General features: G+C 31.7%; 3 protein-coding genes across 7 annotated transcripts in view; 1 reads left to right on the plus strand and 2 right to left on the minus strand.

The window, feature by feature from the left end:
* Positions 1-2,669: 2,669 nt before the first annotated feature.
* Positions 2,670-3,341, plus strand: LOC117180498 (the record flags this gene model as incomplete). Its single annotated transcript, XM_033372996.1, has 1 exon — positions 2,670-3,341. A coding segment is annotated over one exon (336 nt), but the record flags the coding sequence as incomplete, so codon positions are not given.
* Positions 3,342-3,748: 407 nt separating this feature from the next.
* LOC117179377 (RNA-binding protein 1) lies at positions 3,749-13,886 on the minus strand. 5 transcript variants are annotated; one of them, XM_033371103.1, is made up of 7 exons: positions 13,710-13,882; positions 12,456-12,665; positions 9,874-9,969; positions 9,425-9,472; positions 9,236-9,283; positions 5,564-5,650; positions 3,749-4,334 (listed from the first exon to the last, which is right to left on the minus strand). In XM_033371103.1, exons 2-7 carry the CDS (start codon positions 12,662-12,664, stop codon positions 4,331-4,333), a joined length of 492 nt encoding a protein of 163 aa, XP_033226994.1. In that variant the 5' UTR covers position 12,665; positions 13,710-13,882; the 3' UTR covers positions 3,749-4,330. The 5 variants fall into 5 exon arrangements, with proteins under 5 accessions (XP_033226994.1, XP_033226993.1, XP_033226996.1 ...); XM_033371102.1 differs by having other exon boundaries at positions 3,749-5,650; XM_033371101.1 differs by lacking the exons at positions 3,749-4,334; positions 5,564-5,650 and adding an exon at positions 7,271-7,874 and having other exon boundaries at positions 13,710-13,886.
* Positions 13,887-16,687: 2,801 nt separating this feature from the next.
* Positions 16,688-19,636, minus strand: part of LOC117179687 (mediator of RNA polymerase II transcription subunit 18) — a 7,574-nt gene continuing 4,625 nt past the window's right edge. Inside the window, exon 2 of the mRNA XM_033371712.1 lies at positions 16,688-17,327. Within this exon, the coding sequence (XP_033227603.1) occupies positions 16,868-17,327 (460 nt within the window). The 3' untranslated portion in view covers positions 16,688-16,867. The remainder of the gene's footprint in view (positions 17,328-19,636) is intronic.

A 19,636-nucleotide genomic window follows, 5' to 3' on the forward strand; every position in this document is an offset into this window, starting at 1 on the left:
GAAACGAGTCAGGCGGCGCACACTGTTTACGTTTCGATCCTCCCGAAACCAGTCCAAAGCTATTTGAAGGCAACCCCCGACACTTGACTGAAAGCGAGAGTTTGGTGTAATTCATTAACGCTTATAATGTCCTAACTATGTATGCCGAAAAATTTGACTGATTTTACCGAAATTTTAATACAAATAGCCCTTTTTCCGGACGCCAATATTTGTACCGAAAAATACGGCTATTCGTGCCAAAATTTCGGTACAAGTAGTCACGGCCAATTTGAAAATACAACACTTCCGTTTAAAAAATCTTAAAACTCTGTCGTGTGACATTCAGTTATAAGCATTCAAAAACTAATTGGTATCAGTTCAACGGTGTATAGTACAGTTCTAAATATTAAACTTCTTACAAATTTTATTTTATAATTTTATGTTTTATTATGAAATTATATATCCATTTAAAAAATTTTATTTCTACATGGAATAAGGAATAAGTAAAGAAATGAACGCATTCTACTTTAGGAAAATGTACAGCCAGGGACCGGGTGACAAATCCGCATATTTAAATTGTTTTTCTCTGTTATCAGCTAAATTTTAAATCTTTTGTGCACATGATATTATAAAATGAATTACGTAGTATCAGATCCTACATTTAAATCTTTTGAGGTAAAGAAAGCCAGTTTTTTTGGGATAGGATATTGTTGATGCTTTTATTTTCAGTCATGTAATAGATATTTAATAAAAAATCGACCGTTTTTTTAGCCTGTGTATATTGAATTATTTTTCAACATAGTATTATTTTAATGTATGTAGTTTTTTAATCAGTCAGCTAATCGACGCTGAATAGACAAATGCATAACTGCTGCTCAAGTTCCACTACTAGGAAAATGAAATAGATGGGTCCAATAGCTATTATATTTTAAAGACTCAGACTTTTATTTGCTTTCTCTGTAATGTTTTTTCAGTTAGAACCAATAAAAGTATGTTTATTAGACATTTCAAGCCACTATAGTAATTTAACAAATATATTCCTTCCTGTCACCTGATAATACCAAGAAGTGGGTTCAATATTTTATAGTTGAGGATTTAAAAAATCATTTCAAAATTCACGTTTTCTGGTACCAATTTTTGCGTAATTTTTTTTTACAATTTCTAAACGAAGTCTTCTAAAATTTAGAAAATGTAACAAATTGCGCTTTTTTTAAAGTACTTTACTGACATATTTTTAGAAAAAAATGTAGTAATCGAAGGCAGTTTGGAAAATAACTGAAACTTCAAGTGGTACAATTTGTGACCATCACACGTAAGTTAAATTGTTGATGACTTACATGTCTAATACGCATAGTTTTTATTAGTGTTAGTTTAATTAAATGCCAGAAGAGCAAATAAAGTCTTGAATCTTGAAATATATTATAAAATGTGTGCGAAAGTTCATTGGACTGAAACGCTCCAGCCCAATAAAGCGAACAATAAACTACTAGCCATTCGTTTTGATGTCAACGATTTTATTATAATGCTTTCTCAAATATAAATCGCTGTGACGTCTCGCTTTGCATGTTTCCATATCAATGTCTTTGTTCTATATATTTTTGTATGTTTGTATAGTAAATACTCAGGTATTTTTTGCAACTTATTACTTTCCTTATAGATTAGTACTTATAAGAATCTTGAAAATAGTGTATCCATTTAAACCAAATAATAAATAAGATTAAAAATATAAACTAATATTCAATCTTATTTTAATCTTGTTAAATTAAACTGTGATAATAATTTGAGATAACTTATTTCAATATCTTCTATTTAATCTTATTTGAGTATAACAAGAAGCATCGAGAAATTAAAAGGTATTCTATTTTATTGCATGAAGTAAGCAAAATCTTTTAAATTTTATATATCAAACCAAGAGCATAAAAGTTACAGTTTTTAAAAGTTGAATCATTTTTGTTTTTTCTTCGCAATACAAATTAAACATGATTTCAAAACGACATCATAAGTGTGTTTAAAAACATTTTTTGTAAATTGGTTCATTTTGCGAATTGAGTTTTTCTAAACGTTAAAGATTTAAAAGTTTTTTTTTTAATAGACAATCATTGCATCAAAAATGTTAATCTGAAACTCTTAATTTAAAAATGTAAATTAAAATCAAAATAAATACATTAATTGAAATAAATAAAATTATTAATTCAAACTTCTTAATTTAATTTAAGATTAATTAATTTATTTTATATAGCCTGACAATTGCATTAGAAAAATGTATATTTTTCAGTAAGTAGTTAGTAGAAAATGTTTTAATGAAAAGCAAAGGAATATAGAAATTCTTAAAAGTTTATTTTATAGTTCAGTAATTTAAAAAAATAGGAGTTTTAAATTAATAATTATGCTTTGGGTAAATTTACATTAAAGTTTTCGTTAATTTACAATTCAAAAATTCAACGATTTCTTTTCCCGAGTTTTAAAGAAATGCAGAAATATTTCAATTTCAGTTCAATTTGGGAAGTTATGATATAGACGAATTTAAATTTTGATTTGATCTTGTAATGTCTTTATAATAAAAAGGTTGAAATTTCAGCTATCTATTTCCCAAAAGAAAAGTAATTTTCGTATGTTCTCATCTATTCACTGTATAGCTCCTAATTTTTTAATAAACTGGACGGCTACACATTGCTACCGTTTTTTAAAATAGAATAAATAATCTCAGGTTCAGGTGCGATGCCAAATCTTGTGACAACATCCTGCCCGTGAAGACGGACACGAACGAGTTCATGGTTCCCTGCACAAAATGCGGTCAAAGCACCAACATCCTGAAAGGTCTGAAGTCTCTACAAGACACTGACCAACTTTTCCGAATAGCTTCGCAAAACCTCGAAGAGGGTCGTCACGACCAGGCCTTGAAATCATACTTGGAAATTCTCAAATTGCTCGATGAAAACCTCGCCTTGCCAGTAAAAGATTACCATATCTGCCAGGAGGGCGTTCGGCTCTGCTACCTCACACACGGAAACAACGCTGTAATTTAGGAATAATCTCAACAGATTATAGCGGGGTTTATCGCCGCTACAGTTCTGAAATTCAACGACCTAAAAATAATCGATAAATGGCAAAAATTGTCTCCGGGCCGGGATTCGAACCCAGGCCGCCGGTATATGTATTATGCCCGCAACGTTACAAAATGAAAAAGAAAAAAAACCATTGACATCGGTTATACATTACAACTTTATTTTAACCTTACACTTAAGGAGTACAAAATAATTAATACAACACAAAGCACTGATTTCTGTTTTGACTCTTGTACATGGTTACGTTTGACGTTCTCATTCTTTTCTCTGAAGTTAATTAAACTTGACACAAATAAATGTGCTGTTTTTATCCCAATAAAAATCGTAAAATCACAATTAAGAGACCCCCCCCCCCCCCCCCCCATATAAAGAAAATTCCCCATTCTGCACAAGAATCGAAACCTTCCAAAAATCTGTAGATATTATTGGGAATGGCGGTCGACCATTTCACCATGTGGAGCCGAAAATCAGAACTGGAAAGACTAGGTTGAATTTTAAAGGTTAATTTAATCTATGCATAGAAGTGTTTTTACTATTGTTTTATGGAGTAGGTTTCAATACATTGTAAGCTTTAATGCACTTATTAATGTATATGTAGCAAAAAATTCGATTCAGATTATTCAAAGAATATGAATAATAAACTATTGGTATTATAATAAAAATTTTAACCTAACTTTTAGGTTACATTTTTTATATTCTAAATATTTCATGTATAAATTATTGAAGGTTTACTTTGTGTTCTTGTTTTCTTAAAAATATATGATTGCAACTGTTTTTATGTAATGACTGCTTTAAAGTTCACTACACAATCGTAAATCGCTTTTTATGCACAAATTAATGAAAATGCACATTTACGACTCGACCTACTCTTTCTAGTTATGATTTTTTGCCCCAGATGGCATATCGCAGTTTAGCCGTTCCCAATTCTTCAAAATAATACAGTCTATTATGTTCAGAATCTACAAGATCTATCCACAAAATAAACAAGTTTTCTTATCCATTTGAATTCAACGACTACAATTTCAAAATTCATTCGGTATCACATTCACTTAGAAAATGTGTTACATCAATGATTCTCACTCTGATGTGTAAGACTCGTAACTTAATACTAAACACGTGTACTGCGAATGTGTATCAAGTAATCTTTTTTATACGACCAACAGTTTCGATCTCGTATCTCTCATGATCAATTGATCCGTTTATATATATATACAAATAAAACATATTTCGCTTTTCTTCCATCCGCCACAATGTCTGTTCCACTTGTCTTTCCAGACACTTAGCACCTAACTGCAAGGACAATAAAATTCGCTTAGACACAACAAGTTTTTCAAACACATATCCATACAGATCTCATATGAAATCAAACAGCCTGACACTCGTAATGTCGCGGAAGTAGGAGGCTAAAATAAATTGCTTTCCAAGGCAAAATGTGAGACTTATTTTAAATATTTAGGTGAATTATGAAAAAATTAAAGAATTTATTTTAAATATTGTATCTCAGGAATAAATGTACACAATTTAATTTTCTCTGCAGCAATTTATAGTGCTATCTATAAGATTTCAAACTTCTTAATAAAACTCGAGATATCGTTTAAAAAAAGCATGCATTTCTTTTTAAAAATACAAAAGTAAATTTTCTCAAAAAGGTCACATTTGATTTTGTTCATAGTTTTATATCTTAAAGAAGCTAAAATTATACTACTCACAGAATATACACTAACATAATTTAGAAATATCAGATAAAAACTATGAATGTTTAAAAAAGAATTAATAGTGTGAAACATTTATTTTATCTTACAAAGCGATAAGTTTTTCTATAAATGAAGGAATAGCTTAACGAGGACGAAACTTACAGGCTGTATCCCGCATAATACTACGATTTTAAAATCAAATAAAGCCAAAAATCGTTTATAGTTTTCTCAAAAATTATCCAGTTTGTTGAAAGAGATTTGAGATATTGTAGACAGAACTACAAAGCCCCCCCCCCCCCCCACAAAATTAATTTGGTATTTTTTCCCATTTACAACCCTAAGTTTGACAAAACGTTTACAAATATATATACGTCTCATATTTTGCCTAGAGCAAAAATATATTTCAGCCTAAAAAAGATGCCATGACATTGCCAGGGTCTAACTGTCCAAAATCATATGGAAAGAGTCCAGTTTCGGTTTCAAAATAGCAATTTCCCACACTAAAAACACATAATAGAGGGAAAATACAAAGTTTCGATATTTACAATATCGATATATCAGTAAACAATATCGATATTTCCAATATTTTGATTTCGCATTAGTAGAACGCAATTTTCTAAAGAAAGAAGTTTATGCTGAGAACAAAAAATTTGGATACAGGCAAATGAAAGAAGCGAATTGCGGTCTGCGCAGAACGTGGCCGTAAATGAAGAACAAAAAGTATCACAAAAAATCTAAAAGCTTCATTATCCAATTCATCTTAAAAATGCGTTCCAGGAATTTTTGGTTTTTCGTTATGTCTTTAAGTTTGTGTTTGATTAGTACCGTCTGTCACGGGAGTCCGAACGTGAACGGCGATCTCGGCTTCGGCTTCTTGTCAGAGATCTCCTACGCGGTGAGCGGGACCGAGACCTAAAATGTTACAAAATCATTTTTATTATCTGTATTTCCAAAAGGAAACAAGTTTTGAGTGGTTCGTTCGACCGCGACTCGCATTTGCAAAAATATTAACAAAGTTATTGTACATAGATGCGGCGACGGCCTTTTGTATGTAACAGCTCCAAAATGTTGGTGCTGCTACCTAAACATTCCAGCCATTCGCATCCTTTTTCGTACTTAACTAGAGCCGAAAGACGTCGGATTGATCTGATTTGCTCCTTCGCCGCAACTGTGTTTAATATTTTCGATATTAGTGATTTTTAGACATTTAAAACTTGAATATAATCTAATAAGAAATACTTTTAAATTGAAATATTAATTTTTTTATATTGAGTAACAAAACAAAAGTAAGACGAGGTCGAGCGAAGGAAGTTAAATACATATAGGTATGAAAATCATCACAAGAAAAAGTATTTGAATTAGGATCGGCTAATTCCTATTTGCCTAGGGATGATTAAAAACTAGTTAGACACATAATTATTAATTAATACAAATGACATCTCACCCATAAATGGTAAACCAACCAACAACAAAATTAATTTAGTAGTTATGAAATCAAATCTTTAGAAAGTAAATGTATTACATGACAGTCCTCCAAGTTAAGGTTTTTTTCTGATACCTTCTCTTTTATCATCTAGACTAGTAAATTTCTTAGACTTTAGGAAGCTTAACCAGGGTTTCTGATATATTTTGATAAGACTATCAAGATTTAGAGCGCCCTGGATAATAAAAATACTGTTTAAAAAATCATATTATAAATATAGTATTTTGAAAATACTGAACTATGAATAATATAAAAAAATGCGGGTTGAAATTAAAAAGAGGTTTAAATTCGAAACTTACAAAACTTTACAAATGGCCAAATGAGAATCACTGGATTTTTTCTTTTTCCAAACTGCAAGCCATTAAAATTAAAAAATTTAAGGTTTACAAATTTTAATAATTTCAGTACGAAGCACTCAAACCTAAAAAATGTTTAATTTAAAATGTTTTAGGTGGTACATTTTTTTAGTTTAATTTTAAGTATTTTTAATTGTATAATATCAAATTAGAATCTCTGAACTTGATTTAATATTGAAAAATTTTAAGTATCAACAATCGAAGTAAGTTAGCATTCCCAAAACCTAACCACTAAATGAGCAAAATTGATTAATGTTAACCCCAGCCGCAAATTAATTTCACATGGGAAAAAGGCAATTTCTTCTAAATGTGCTATTTAAACGCGAAAATAAGGTACAGACATAACTTGTGATAGATGTTCTTATTCAGAATACTTCAGGGAATAATAATCAGCCATCAATTTTAATATTTTAAAATTTTACGGATTAGTATTAACCGATTTTGCTCAAACTTGAGGTATCAATAATTCTCTAAACAGCAGTCACTGAAAATTCCAAAGTCAAATTGCACTTGCCTTTTTTATCATCTCATATAAGAAAATGGTTCAACAAAGAAGTTCTTTTTTTGCAAACAAAACATCAATATCGAATACTGTAAACCCGGGGTTTCTGGCACTTGGAGAGACTGTCGGCTCGATAAGAAATAATTAAAAAATCTTGGAAAATCGGTGAAATACCAGAAAACTGTGAACATGTAGTGGTGGTGGTTGGTGGTGGTGGTACTTGGTTGGGTGGGATGGTGTGTAGGTGGTGATCATTTTGCTTTGCTCGGTCGAAGAGAACTGGCGGTCGCATGTCAGCTAAGTTAAACGTGATGGTTGACGAGTAGTAGTAGTAGTAGTAGTAGTAGTAGTAGTAGTAGTAGTAGTAGTAGTAGCAGTAGTAGTAGTAGCAGTAGTAGTAGTAGTAGAAGTTGGGACGGACGGACAATCGGACGCGCCGATATTTTGACAGAAGTATTCGTTCGGATCGCGTCGGCCGTTTGATTGGTTCACGATGCTCCTAGTCGCTAGAAGTTGCGGTAGCCCGAAGATGTCATATTGAAGGGGAAGTGACGAACCGACGGACAGCAACGGACTGTCAAGCGACGGACGAGGTGACTCCTAGCGGTGACTGGTGGTGACTGATGGTGACTGGTTGGGAGGTTAGTGGGCAGGCAGGCAATAGTTTTTTTGTTCAGTTTTGTTTTCTAGGCTTTTTTTCACGGTGGCTGTAGTAGTAGTAGTAGTAGTAGTAGTAGCAGTAGTAGTAGTAGTGGCGGGGAGACGAGCAGAGCTAGGAGCTGACGCTGGTAGAATCTGCAAACGTCAGTTTTACCAATATAACCATCATCGTTATCATACTCCTTGCCACTATTTGTACACTTCTTTTTTTTTACAACTTTAGGTTTTCATTACAGTATATATCACTTCGTTAATTTATTACCAAAGAAAAAAACATCAAATTTTCATCATTAACGCTAGACTGCCCACTCTTAACATTTCATTTATATTGCAATTTAAACTCAGCCTTTTACTTCATTTTCTGCCAGTCGCTTCTCGATCTCTACCCCAGATCGAAAAACTACTCACAATTTTTGCGCATGCTCAGTGACCTAAACTTACACTTTAAAATGAGAACTAACTTACACTGTTAGAAAATTCTTGAAAATGCAAGCACCTTTAATTAAAAAAATTAACTACAATTTCAAGAAGCAGTAACTGAAAGTAATTTCCCTCCATTTGTAACCTTTATATCCTATTTCACATATATCCTATTGTCACTTCACATGTATTTAGTTTTCGGATTCTAACATGATTTTCAGGTAAATTATTCATCTATAAAATCAAAAAACTTGATCGAGATATCCTAGGTGAATTATACCACTTTATAAACTGAAATGAATGATTTATGTGGAAGCTAAAACGAACGCACTTTTCTATATTACCGTTTTTGAATTTGAATACACACTGTACATGAAATTTAATGTACATGAGCGAAAAAAGCTTCCAATTGATGTGCTTTCAAATCCAATCAGATTTTTCTAACAGTGTATATTTTCACGAAACCCCCTGACGTTTATTTGCAATTAAATTTAATCTTCCTTAAAGTATAATTAAATCATTTTAAAAAAAACTGCAGTTCACTGCAGGGAATTTCGTTTAAAAAAATCATATAAAAACACTCGAACCACCCCCAATGCTCACGTAATATTCAAAAACACCGTAACCTGGCAAAATAAAATAAAATTATGCAGAGAATTCTAAAAAGTAATCGATTATGTAAATCATGGATGACTAGGGTAATCTCACTAATCGAAAGAACATCAGACACCACTTTCTTTTCTCTACTCGTACTTTCATTTCGGTAAGATTTAGGCGGCGCCAATGAAAATGAATCTTGATCTTGGACCAGCGCCGAAGCTCTCTTCATCAATCCTGGGAAGGGAAATATTATGTGCTCCTATCCTTTTCAAATTCAAATCGACATTTCATCGTTCGAGTCTTATGGACCATTATCAAAAGAGATCGTGATATTTCATGACTCAGTGATACTGTGTGCATTATTGCAGAGTACGATACAAGCGGTAATTTCCATACCTAATTGTAATCGTAGACTGGCCATTCAGCTTGAGAGTCTCTGAAAAAGTTAGCGAAAACTACAAGCAGTGAAGAATTACCTGGAGTATCGATTAATCGGCGATCTTCGTGGACTCTTGGAGTAGGATCTAAAAAAGAATTAAAAAGATCTTTGATTTGTTTCTGCAGATGTTTGAGTTGCCGATTGGTCCTGTTCAATACATTTTCTTTTATCTACTTGCACCTGGAAATTCAGTCAAGAGATCCTATGATCTCTTTTAGTAGCTTACCTTGGGTAGCGACTAATCGACTTCCTGGGCGGACTCCGGGATCTGGACCTACAATATCGTGAGAAAAGACACATGGTACTTAAATCTGGTTATTCACCAAGCGTTTCTAGATACTAGAGTTAGTGCTATCTCTTAATCTTTCGTATGACACTCTCTATCAGTTAGCATGCATCGCCCCCGTTGCTCTTTGGCAAATTCAACTTCTACTTCTATAGTTAAATAGATTGCACTACTAACATTCCTATGGAAAAATGATGAAATGAGTCAATACTAAAAAACGGCTGCATCGGCTTGCAAGTAAAGTACACCGAAAACTTGAGGGTGCACTCTTTCTTCCAAGTGTGTTCGCCACTTCACCATATACCTACTTGGTGAGGCACTTTGGCATCTGCTCCAACATTAGTGGGGATGGAAATTATTTCAGGGGGTAAGTATGAGATGTGACTTACCTAGAGGAATATCTGGGACCTGGTCTGCGTCCTCCACCACCACGGCGACTTCTGCCAGAGGACATCTCCACTCGCACTCTTGTGCCACAACAACGCCTGCGAAGAAATGTTACTAGCGAATTTCTTGCATTGAAGAAAAGCTTACGTCACAGAGTTTGATTAATAATAAACATACAGGTTTTCAAATTTGTTACCGAATAAATTAACTACTGAACTCAACAAGGCAAGTAAATACATTGCAAATACAAAATTTAGAATTTTTAACCTTTTTAAAGTTTAGAGTTCAAAGATTCAGCTTCAGCTAGAAATGCATAAATACACGTTATTTTCAATGATCTAAATTCAAAAATCGATCAACGAAATTTAAACAAATTTCAAATTATATTATTTTAAGCAATTATAAGCTAGAAACATTAAAAACAGAACGATGATTTTTTTTTAACTGAACACTTCTTAAATTACAGGTTAAATTATTTTTATTTTAATAAGTTTAAAAAGCCTCAAAATCTTGACAAATCAAACAATTAATTTTCAAATTGTTTAGTTTTGAATATTTTGTTTGAAATTACTTGTCTTAAATGAACAGTCAAATATTGCTAAGTATTGAATACTTCTTTTTTGTAATTCAAAAATTTCGAATTGATTGGGTTAAAAATGGTATAATTAAGACTGTTACAATATTTTTGATTTCATCAAAGCCTTTAATTATTAATCTATTATTATGAAGTTATTTTTAAATTGGAAATAATTTATAAGGTTTCAATCGTACATTTACATTTTTTGACGAATATGGCTTTCGAATTTGAAGCAGTTTAATTTATAACGTTAAAATCTGAACATTCTAAAATGATAAATGATTGAAGTGAAAGATTTTTGAATTGCGCATTGTAAACTTATTTTGAATTGAAATATTCCGAATTAAATAAAGCATTCGAAATTTAGCAATTTCAAATTAAATTCAAGAAAGTATTTAAATGATAGCAGTCAGGAATAAACAATCTGAAAATGTAATCATTTAGAATTCTGAAAATTTCCAAATTTAGATGTTATTGTTCTAAACTGATTCTAATCAAAACATCGAAGTACAATGCACAAAAAAAACTATAATGGCTCCGTTTCCTTTTAGGACATTTTTTCTTATTTTGTAAACTACAAAATGAACGAATGCCAATCAATCCACCCATAGGCCTAAAATTTAATTAAATTTACAATTCAAACGGATCGAAAATAAGACAAAAATGAAGATATTCCGAAAAGGGGAAAAAATTACTAATTTTAAAAGTTTAGGTTTAATATTTATAGGTATAATTTTCAAAGTTAACGGTAAGAAAAATACTTCAGTCTTGTCAGTGGCGTAGCCAGGATATGATAAAGGGAAAGCTTGAAAGTCTGAACAGAAAGTACGTTACTACTTGCAGAGAAAAATTGGGTTAAGGGCATGTGATACTTTGAAAATGGTCGATTTTACCAGTTTTAGGTTCCACCGGCTTTTTTTCTAGAATAAATATTTTGTCTTAAAAATTTAGGAAATGATAACGCGCATGCTAACGGACGTCCCCACACACTTCTTTCGTGGGTTAATTCAAAAAGTTTTAATTGAGCAAAATGTGATTAATTTGCATAGCGCTTAGGAATTAGTATCGATTTTTCAGTCTTAGATTCCCCCGGCTTTTTTCCTAGGATAAGAAATATTTTGTCGTCAAATTCTGAGAGATGATAGCGAACATGCTAACGGACGTCCCCGCAGACTTTTTTGTGTTTATTTTCCACAAAAAAATTTATTTAGCTAACAATGTGTGTATATTTCGAGGTTATGTGTGTTACAATTCTCCCGAGCGTTACTTCCAAACTACGCAATATTTTTGGCCGAAAACTTTGGACTTACAGATAAAACTAATTTGCTGAAACTAACCTTGTTTGCAGGCAATTAAAAAAGTTTATTTCATCAATAATTTTCAAATTATCGGAAAGGCAGAGATGAAAAACGACGTAACCTCAAAATAATGCATAAATTTTGTATTTAGCATAATAAATTTTTTTTGTTATTATATCCCTCAAAAAAGAGTCCGGGGACGTCCGTTATGATATTTTATAGCATCTCCGAATTCAGTTTTTAAAAATTTTCATTTTTATGGAAAAAAGCCGGAGGAACTGTACCCGATTGACCACACGACGAAGTATCACATGCCCTTAATGTATGACAAAAAATTGATAAACGTCATATTTATCATCATTGTAGGAAAAATCTGTTTAAAATAATGAAAATTCTCTATAAATAATGAGTAATTTCAGTTTAGCAGTAAAATTTGAAAATGCTCATTTTTATCACGGTTTTATGCGGTGAAGATTTTCTATATAAATATTTTCAGACTCAAGATATATATTAATACGGTTCACATTTTGTATTTCAGAACAGAGTATTTTAATGATCGCGCCCCCTTGGCTACGCTACTGTTTCTCGCAAATTATGTAGTTATGTTTTGTCTCGTAAAGCATTTATCTTTATCATGGCAGTTATATATTTATGTTGTCTATAATTTTGACACAGGGAAATACATAAATGAATACATGGCAGTTCTTACGTTCCATCCAATCCTCTGACTGCATCCTCGGCATCTCTGGGGTCTTCAAATTCGACAAATGCAAATCCAGGTGGGTTTCTGGCCACCCAAACGTTTCTCAGCGGTCCATATTTACTGAACGCACTCTCGATTTCGTGTTTACTAGCGCTACTGCCCAAGTTTCCCACGTAAACTTTGCACGATAAGTCCCACTCGCGATAGCGTGACATGCTGTAAAGATATCCCAAAATTAGATTTATAATCAGTAGAATTCGAAACTATTCAAGAACGACACGATGGACACGACCTATGAAGAAAACGAAGAGATTGTCGCAGGATACTAAAAATCGATTTTGCGGACGTCAGGTCCCTTTCTTCGTGTTATTTTATGAACAAAATAAAGTAAATTCATAACGAGTATTTAATAATCTCAAAAATATCAAGAATTTCTAAATTTCAAGAAAATATTAAATCTAAAAATTAATGTATCTTATTTCAGCAATGAATCTCTAGAAATAAGCTTTTAAGCTTCCAAAAAACGTAGACAGGAACGTAAATGCAAAAAGGCTATTTCTGTTAAAAACGCACGTTTAACATACATTTTCAAATCTTAGAAGAAATAATCTTTCTTCTCTTATATACTTCGCGAATCGATAAGATCAGGGATTTTCAGAAATAATTGAACCCGGCAGGAAACACGAGGGAGTACAATCAGCCTTATCTAAAAATCAATAAAGACGTGTTATCTAATGCTTGTTTGTGTTGAAGCGTGGAATCTACTAACACTTCTACACAATTCCACACAATATTAAACCCGCGCCTTGACAAATATATGGTCGTTTCAACGAGTCAAATCAACATACGCCAAAATTTCACAGCCAACGACGGTACCTGCATAATTTCGTGACGTCATCAAACGCAAATATTACTTGTATTTGCAAGAGCAAGTTAAAAGACAAACAGTCGCCATTTTACGGCGAAAATTGTGTCGGCGTGTCGCTCACCACGCCGAAATGAATTAGAGCAGAAAATGACGACTAGACATTAGTTGGGCTATTTGACATATGGGTCTCAATGTAAAGGAATTTTTTTAACGCTTTTAAATCATGCTCAGAACCGCAAATTTGGCAAAAACGAAGGACGAAAAAATACGAGAAACCGACGCCATCAAAATGTCGTTTATTTTCCTCTTTCTCGGGAATAATAACACCCAGTTCCGAGACGAATTTGAGGCAAAAAAATTGAAAAAGAGTTAATCTGGAAAATTTAACTTACGTTTTTGTTGAATAGGTTGTATTAGTAGAACAAATTCACTACCAAAAGATCGTCAGACGACACGTTCGTTTCACCTCTTCGCACACACGCAGAAATGCGACAGCAAAATGGCGTAGAACACTCAACACAGGGACAGGTCAGCCAGCGCGGCCAACCGCCAGCACAGCAGAAGACAGATAGGGTTCCGCGGCAAAATCCCATCAACAAAATACACGCCATTTTAGATGTACGAGTCTAGTCAAATTAGCTTCTAATTTTTTAATTTTCAGCAAACCAGGAATTTCTTTTTTTCAAATTTTACTTTCAGAATTGATAATTGGATAATCAGTTGTGTATAAATAAATGTAAATTTGAAGTGGCCAAAGTTGATTAAAAATCAAATCAAAAGATTTTCTTGAGCAATACACTTACCAGATTTATAATCCATTTATATAATATTTATATAGATATAAAGTATGTTAATATGTTATTAATACCTTAAATTATATATAATTGATAAAAATGATAAGGATGCGAATCTGAAATATTGTGCAATCATGGATTGTACTATAATTTGACAAATTTATGTTTGAAAACAAATAACAATTTTCAACATTTTCTCAACTGTAATAAATTATTCATCTGCATCCGCTTTCGGCTTTTATCAATTTTGAACAGTAGTGAATGAAAAATTTTAATTAGTGCAATTAGCTTCTGAATGCATTTTAAATTAAATTAACAGCATTTTTTCTTCTGTATTAAGAGTGGCCAAAAAACTTAATTTTACGAAATTCCCTGACTTTTCCCTGACCATAGTTTTTCATTTTCCCTATCCATTATTATGCAAAGACCAGCATTTTAATCTTGTAACATTTTTAACATATAGAATCTTTTATACACGAAATATAAAACAATTTCAGATTAAAAATGAGTAATTTCAAAATTATTTATTGCAGCCAAACAAAAATTACTTTTCTACCATAAAAGATACATTTTCAAAAGGTTGAACTTTCAACCAAAAATATTTGAAATTTTTAGAAAAATTAATTTCCAACAAAATAATTAAATTTTCGACAAAATCCATAAATTTTCAACACAAAAAAGGAAAATTTTCAGTAGAAAATAATAATTTTCAACAAAAAAGAAACGATTTTTCAAATATGTAATTAATAAAAAAGGTCGAATTTTTAATAAATAAAGACATTTTAATTAAGAAAGGAAAAAAGTTCATCGAGAATCATGGTTAAATTTGCAACCCGAAAATATGAATTTTCAACAAAAAGGTTAATTTTCCACCGAACAGTTGCATTTTTAATAAAAAAGGAGAACTTCAAACCAAGATTACTTTTCAATAAAAAAACACGAGTTTCTAAATAAAAAACTTCAATTTTCAACAAAAAAATGGAAAAGTTACACTTTTATTTAAGAACAATTAATTTTAAACCAAAAAACAAAACGAATTTTTAACTACTGTGATGAATCTTCAACTGGAATAGTTAAATTTGCAATTAAACAAACTAATTTTGAAGTAAAAATAAATTTAATTTTTAACCAAAGAGAGGAATTTTCAACTGAAATTATGAATCTTCAACCAAAATATGATTTTTTAACCTAGTGGTTCAACCTTCAACCCAGTTGTTTAATTTCAAAGAAAACAGATTAATTTTTAACAAAAAATTTAGTAAAAGATATTTAAACAAAAAGATTTTATTTTAAATAAAAACTGGTTGAATTTAACGATAAAAGAAGATTTTTCAACGAAGAAATATATTAGTTGAATTTTTACATAATTATTGAATTTTCCACCAAATAGTCGAATTTTCATATAAAAGAGATTAAACGTCAACCAAAAAGAGTTCCTTTTTTAAGTAAAAATACGAACTTTTTGGAACATTGTTGAATTATCAGCCTGAACAATTTAATTTTCAGCAAATAAATCGTTTTCCAGGTTAAGCATTGTTTAAAAAATATTATATTATATTTCTTGACAGATGACACGAAATGGTCAGGGATGCAAAACTGTGACATGTTGAAATAAAACTGCTTTAAATAACAAAATACGTGAAGTTAATAAACCAAAATTACAGTGCTGAGAGTGAATTTATATTCATTTCAAATCGTAGATTTCAAATTATTTATGTCTTACGGTCCAATCGTAAATCAAAAATAAATTATGAGTCAAAAAAACATGTTCTTCGAAACTCAGATATTTATTTAATAAAAAAACTCCTTTTAAACTTCCTTACGTTTCGGTACACATGCGTGCCTTTTTCAAAGATTCTTAACGTGAGTTGATGATGTTTCAAAATAGTCAAACAGATCAAATTTCAGTAAAAAAAAAACATTTAAATCAATTTAAAAAAAAAATTAATTAAAATTTAGTCATTTAGAAGTCTCAAAAATACTGAAACTTCAATCGATTAGACTACATTTTTTAAAAATATAGTGCGAGAGAACCAAATTAGCGTAGGTTAGGACGGAAAAACAGAAATTTAATTGAACAGTGAATTTATATGTCTCAATCTTGAACTAAGCTAATATTGTTTGTAGACTTGCAAATATTTCATAAAAAATTAGGTCCATATTTCAAAAAATGCTTTTTTTTCTAAAGTCGAAATGTGCACATCGAATTTTCATTTGAGTTAATTAAAGATATGAATCTCTTTTCAAAATGACGTGATCGAGGCTACCCAATCTGCCCTACTTGCAAGAATATTATATCAGATTGACCGTAAATTTTTTTTTTTAATTTCACTCATTTTTCTCTGGCCAACTTTTCATTTTACCTTACGATTAATATTCAAATACGAGTATCTTTAAATTATTATTCTTAGCATTTATTTAAAGTAACTCTTATGGAAGTTCCCGGACTTTTGCAAGATTTTCCACTGATCTGATCCCTAACTTTTCATTGACATCCCCTGACCAATAGATTTTAATTAAAAACCATTTTCGTCTTTAAAGTGAGAAAATGTAGAAAAATGGACAAAATCATTTTTCTATGGATTTAAATACTTTGTTTTATTAATTTACAATATCGAAAACAACAGTATGATAGTTAAACTATAGAAGACAATAATAGTAGATAAATATCATAGCCGAATCTTGGGAGACTTATGGCGACAATAACGATTTCTAATGTTAAAAATCATTATGATACAAATCTGGCATTATTTCCTTTAATGCATAAGTCGCTTATAGTCAATTTTTTCCAGCTGCACAAGAGGCTTTAACTGTTCAGCAAATGACCTCATATCCTCGGCAATTGCATCTTGTCCAGATGGAGCAAGAACGCTAAGTTCGACCAGATAGCTTTGGGACATTGGTTCCGCACTATCCGGGATCTTTCCTTGATTTCCTTGTGCCATTTTGAATATTTTTGACACTGTGACTTTCATTCGTCCCTTTCGAAACATGTAGCCACGCACGATGTATTCAAAATCGACCTTGCAGCCTAATTCCAATAAAAATTCATTGACGCTACTACTGGTAGCTATGTCTAAACTACTTCGGATTAATGTGGGTCGGGATTTGTCTCCGATTTCTGTCTGGCCAATGTAGCGTAATTGCCAAGGCATGTCTGTGTAATCTAGAGCTCTTCGAACTCTTAAGAGAAGAGGCTGCTCTGGTGGTGGTCCTCTGAAAATTAAAAAAACAGTTGTATTATTTAACAAAAAACAACCATCTTCAGACGCAGCAACTAAATTCCTAGAAATTGCAAAAAAAAACAAGAATCTAACGATCAAATTTGGACAACACGCTCAAAAAAATAGTTAAATCCTCAACCAGAACAAAAAAAAAAAGAATTTTCAACCAAAAGGTGACTTGTTCCAAAACATTTCTGTTCAATCCAAAGGGATGAATTTTCTATCAAAAAATAAATATTAAAAAAAAAAGAGTTAAGTGAACGACAAAAAATTACTTTTAAACAAAATAATTGAATTTTTAATTTAACCGAAAGGGTTAAATTATGAACTAAAAATATCATTCTAAGCGTTTTAATTTAAAGTATTAACTTCTAATCAAAAAAGATTACTTTTCAACCAAAAGATGATTTTTCTCTCAAAAAAAGCTTAATTTTCAACGAAAAATTTTCCTAACAGTCGACATTTCCACCAAAAAAGATTTTCATTTAAAATAAAAAACAGTTGAAATAATCGAAAAATGATATTTCTACGAAAAAGGTGAATCCTCAAAAAAAGAAGATTAATTTTCAACTAAATTCTTCAATTTTTAACCGAAAAATATTACATCTCTAGCAAAAGATGAATTTTTAAACTAAAGAGACGAATTGAGGCTCCGGATGCAAAAAGGGGCAATCCATATACCACGTGGACACTTTAGGGGGGAGGGGGATTGCAAATTGCCTCGCTTGTCCACGAGGGGGACCGGAGGGGTTGGGCTAGAATCCACGTGGACGAACATTTCCCTAAATCTGTGGAAAATATACTTAAATGAGACAAGGTATACTCTAGGTATACTCGAACATTTATATTGCGCTCGCGCACGATATAATTTTATATTTTTATTTAAATTATAAATTTTTTTCACGATTTTTTCTTTCAAATTCAAATTATGTTTAAGCTCACGTTCCCAAGCTAATCCGAATGTTTTCAGCCAATTCATCGCTCCTTTTGGACTCCTTGCTTTTGAAGACTAATAATATCTATATTTTTATCAAATATGTCCACGTGGACAATGTACGGGGGGGGGGGGGGTTCGTCAAAATTCCACGGCTGTCCACGAGGGGGAGGGAGGGTGTCAAAAAGTTGTGAAAAATTGTCCACGTGGTATATGGATGGCCCCAAAGGAGATACAGAATTATTTGGCTGGAATGGGGAGGCCCCTGAACACTTAAAAATGAAGCCTCGAATTTTAATTTTTAAGATATATATTCACAATGAAAATTTAATGCCGTATTTTTTTCTCTTCATAAAAAAGTAGTACCTTTTTTATTTTTCGAATTATTTACGAAAAACTAATTTTTTTCTGATTAAAATATTTTGAGTTTTTTCACTTCAACTCGGAACGAAATGAGAAATTTTTTATAGTTTGTGATAAAACTGATCAGAAATATGCAGTATCATGTTCTATTACGGATGACTTCAGCGAAAGTTTTAAATGATTATTAAAAAAATGGTTAATCATTTTTTTCTGAGACGGTGCATAATTCGTGCACAAACAACTTTCAGCGATTCGGGAATCGAGCGAATTTTGAGCAAGCGAAAACTGTCACAGAGAATGTTGTTCAGAAAGGTTCAAGGAAGTTTTCTGGAATGTTTTAGATCAATTGGAATAGTATTTAACAAACTGTTGATGTTTTAATTTTCTGGCGCAATGGATTTTCTCCCGCGTAGACTACGGCCCGGTCGGTAATCCGCTGCCCCAGCGTTAGGTACAAGTGTGTCTCACAGCCAGTCGAGATTTCGTAATTAAAAACACAGTAAATATAAAAACCAGTGTTTATTAAGTATAAAAAAGTGTTTTTCAATGTATGAATTGATATTTTTGTTTCTAAAGATAATAATTATGTTACAACTCTCCGTATTAAAAAACAATTAAGCAGATTTTTCAAAGAAATAATGTATTCCAACGTATAAAATCCAAGTTTCCTTATTTCTCCAAACGATTTTCATTTCACCAAAATGTTTCTAATGTAAAAAACAACAATTTAGTTTATTCACGAAAAATATAAATTTTGAAAATACTATTAAGACTGCTACAAATTTTGGTATTTCAAAGCGTTTTTTTTTTAAAGAATTTCTAACAATATTTTATAAAATCGCACTGTTTTATTTTTTTCTTTCAACTTTGTAAAAAGCGCTTTAAAAAATAGTTGCACCAAAAACATACGAGGGTGGATTGATAAGTTTCCGGCCTGGCCAAGAGATGGCGCCACTAGGCCTACCTTGAGGTGGCGTTCTATAGTACCATCCTTAGATAGCTTG

The sequence above is a fragment of the Belonocnema kinseyi genome, chromosome 9 (assembly GCF_010883055.1).
Source record: "Belonocnema kinseyi isolate 2016_QV_RU_SX_M_011 chromosome 9, B_treatae_v1, whole genome shotgun sequence".
Classification (NCBI taxonomy): domain Eukaryota; kingdom Metazoa; phylum Arthropoda; class Insecta; order Hymenoptera; family Cynipidae; genus Belonocnema; species Belonocnema kinseyi.

Excerpts from the sequence above, each read along its gene's own strand:
- LOC117179377 (XM_033371101.1), bottom strand. The coding sequence starts at position 12,664 with ATGTCACGCTATCGCGAGTGGGACTTATCGTGCAAAGTTTACGTGGGA. Across the intron at positions 9,473-9,873 it reads GGTCCCAGATATTCCTCTAG|GTCCAGATCCCGGAGTCCGC; the intron begins GTAAGTCACATC and ends ACGATATTGTAG. Across the intron at positions 7,875-9,235 it reads CCGATTAATCGATACTCCAG|ATTCTACCAGCGTCAGCTCC; the intron begins GTAATTCTTCAC and ends TGACGTTTGCAG.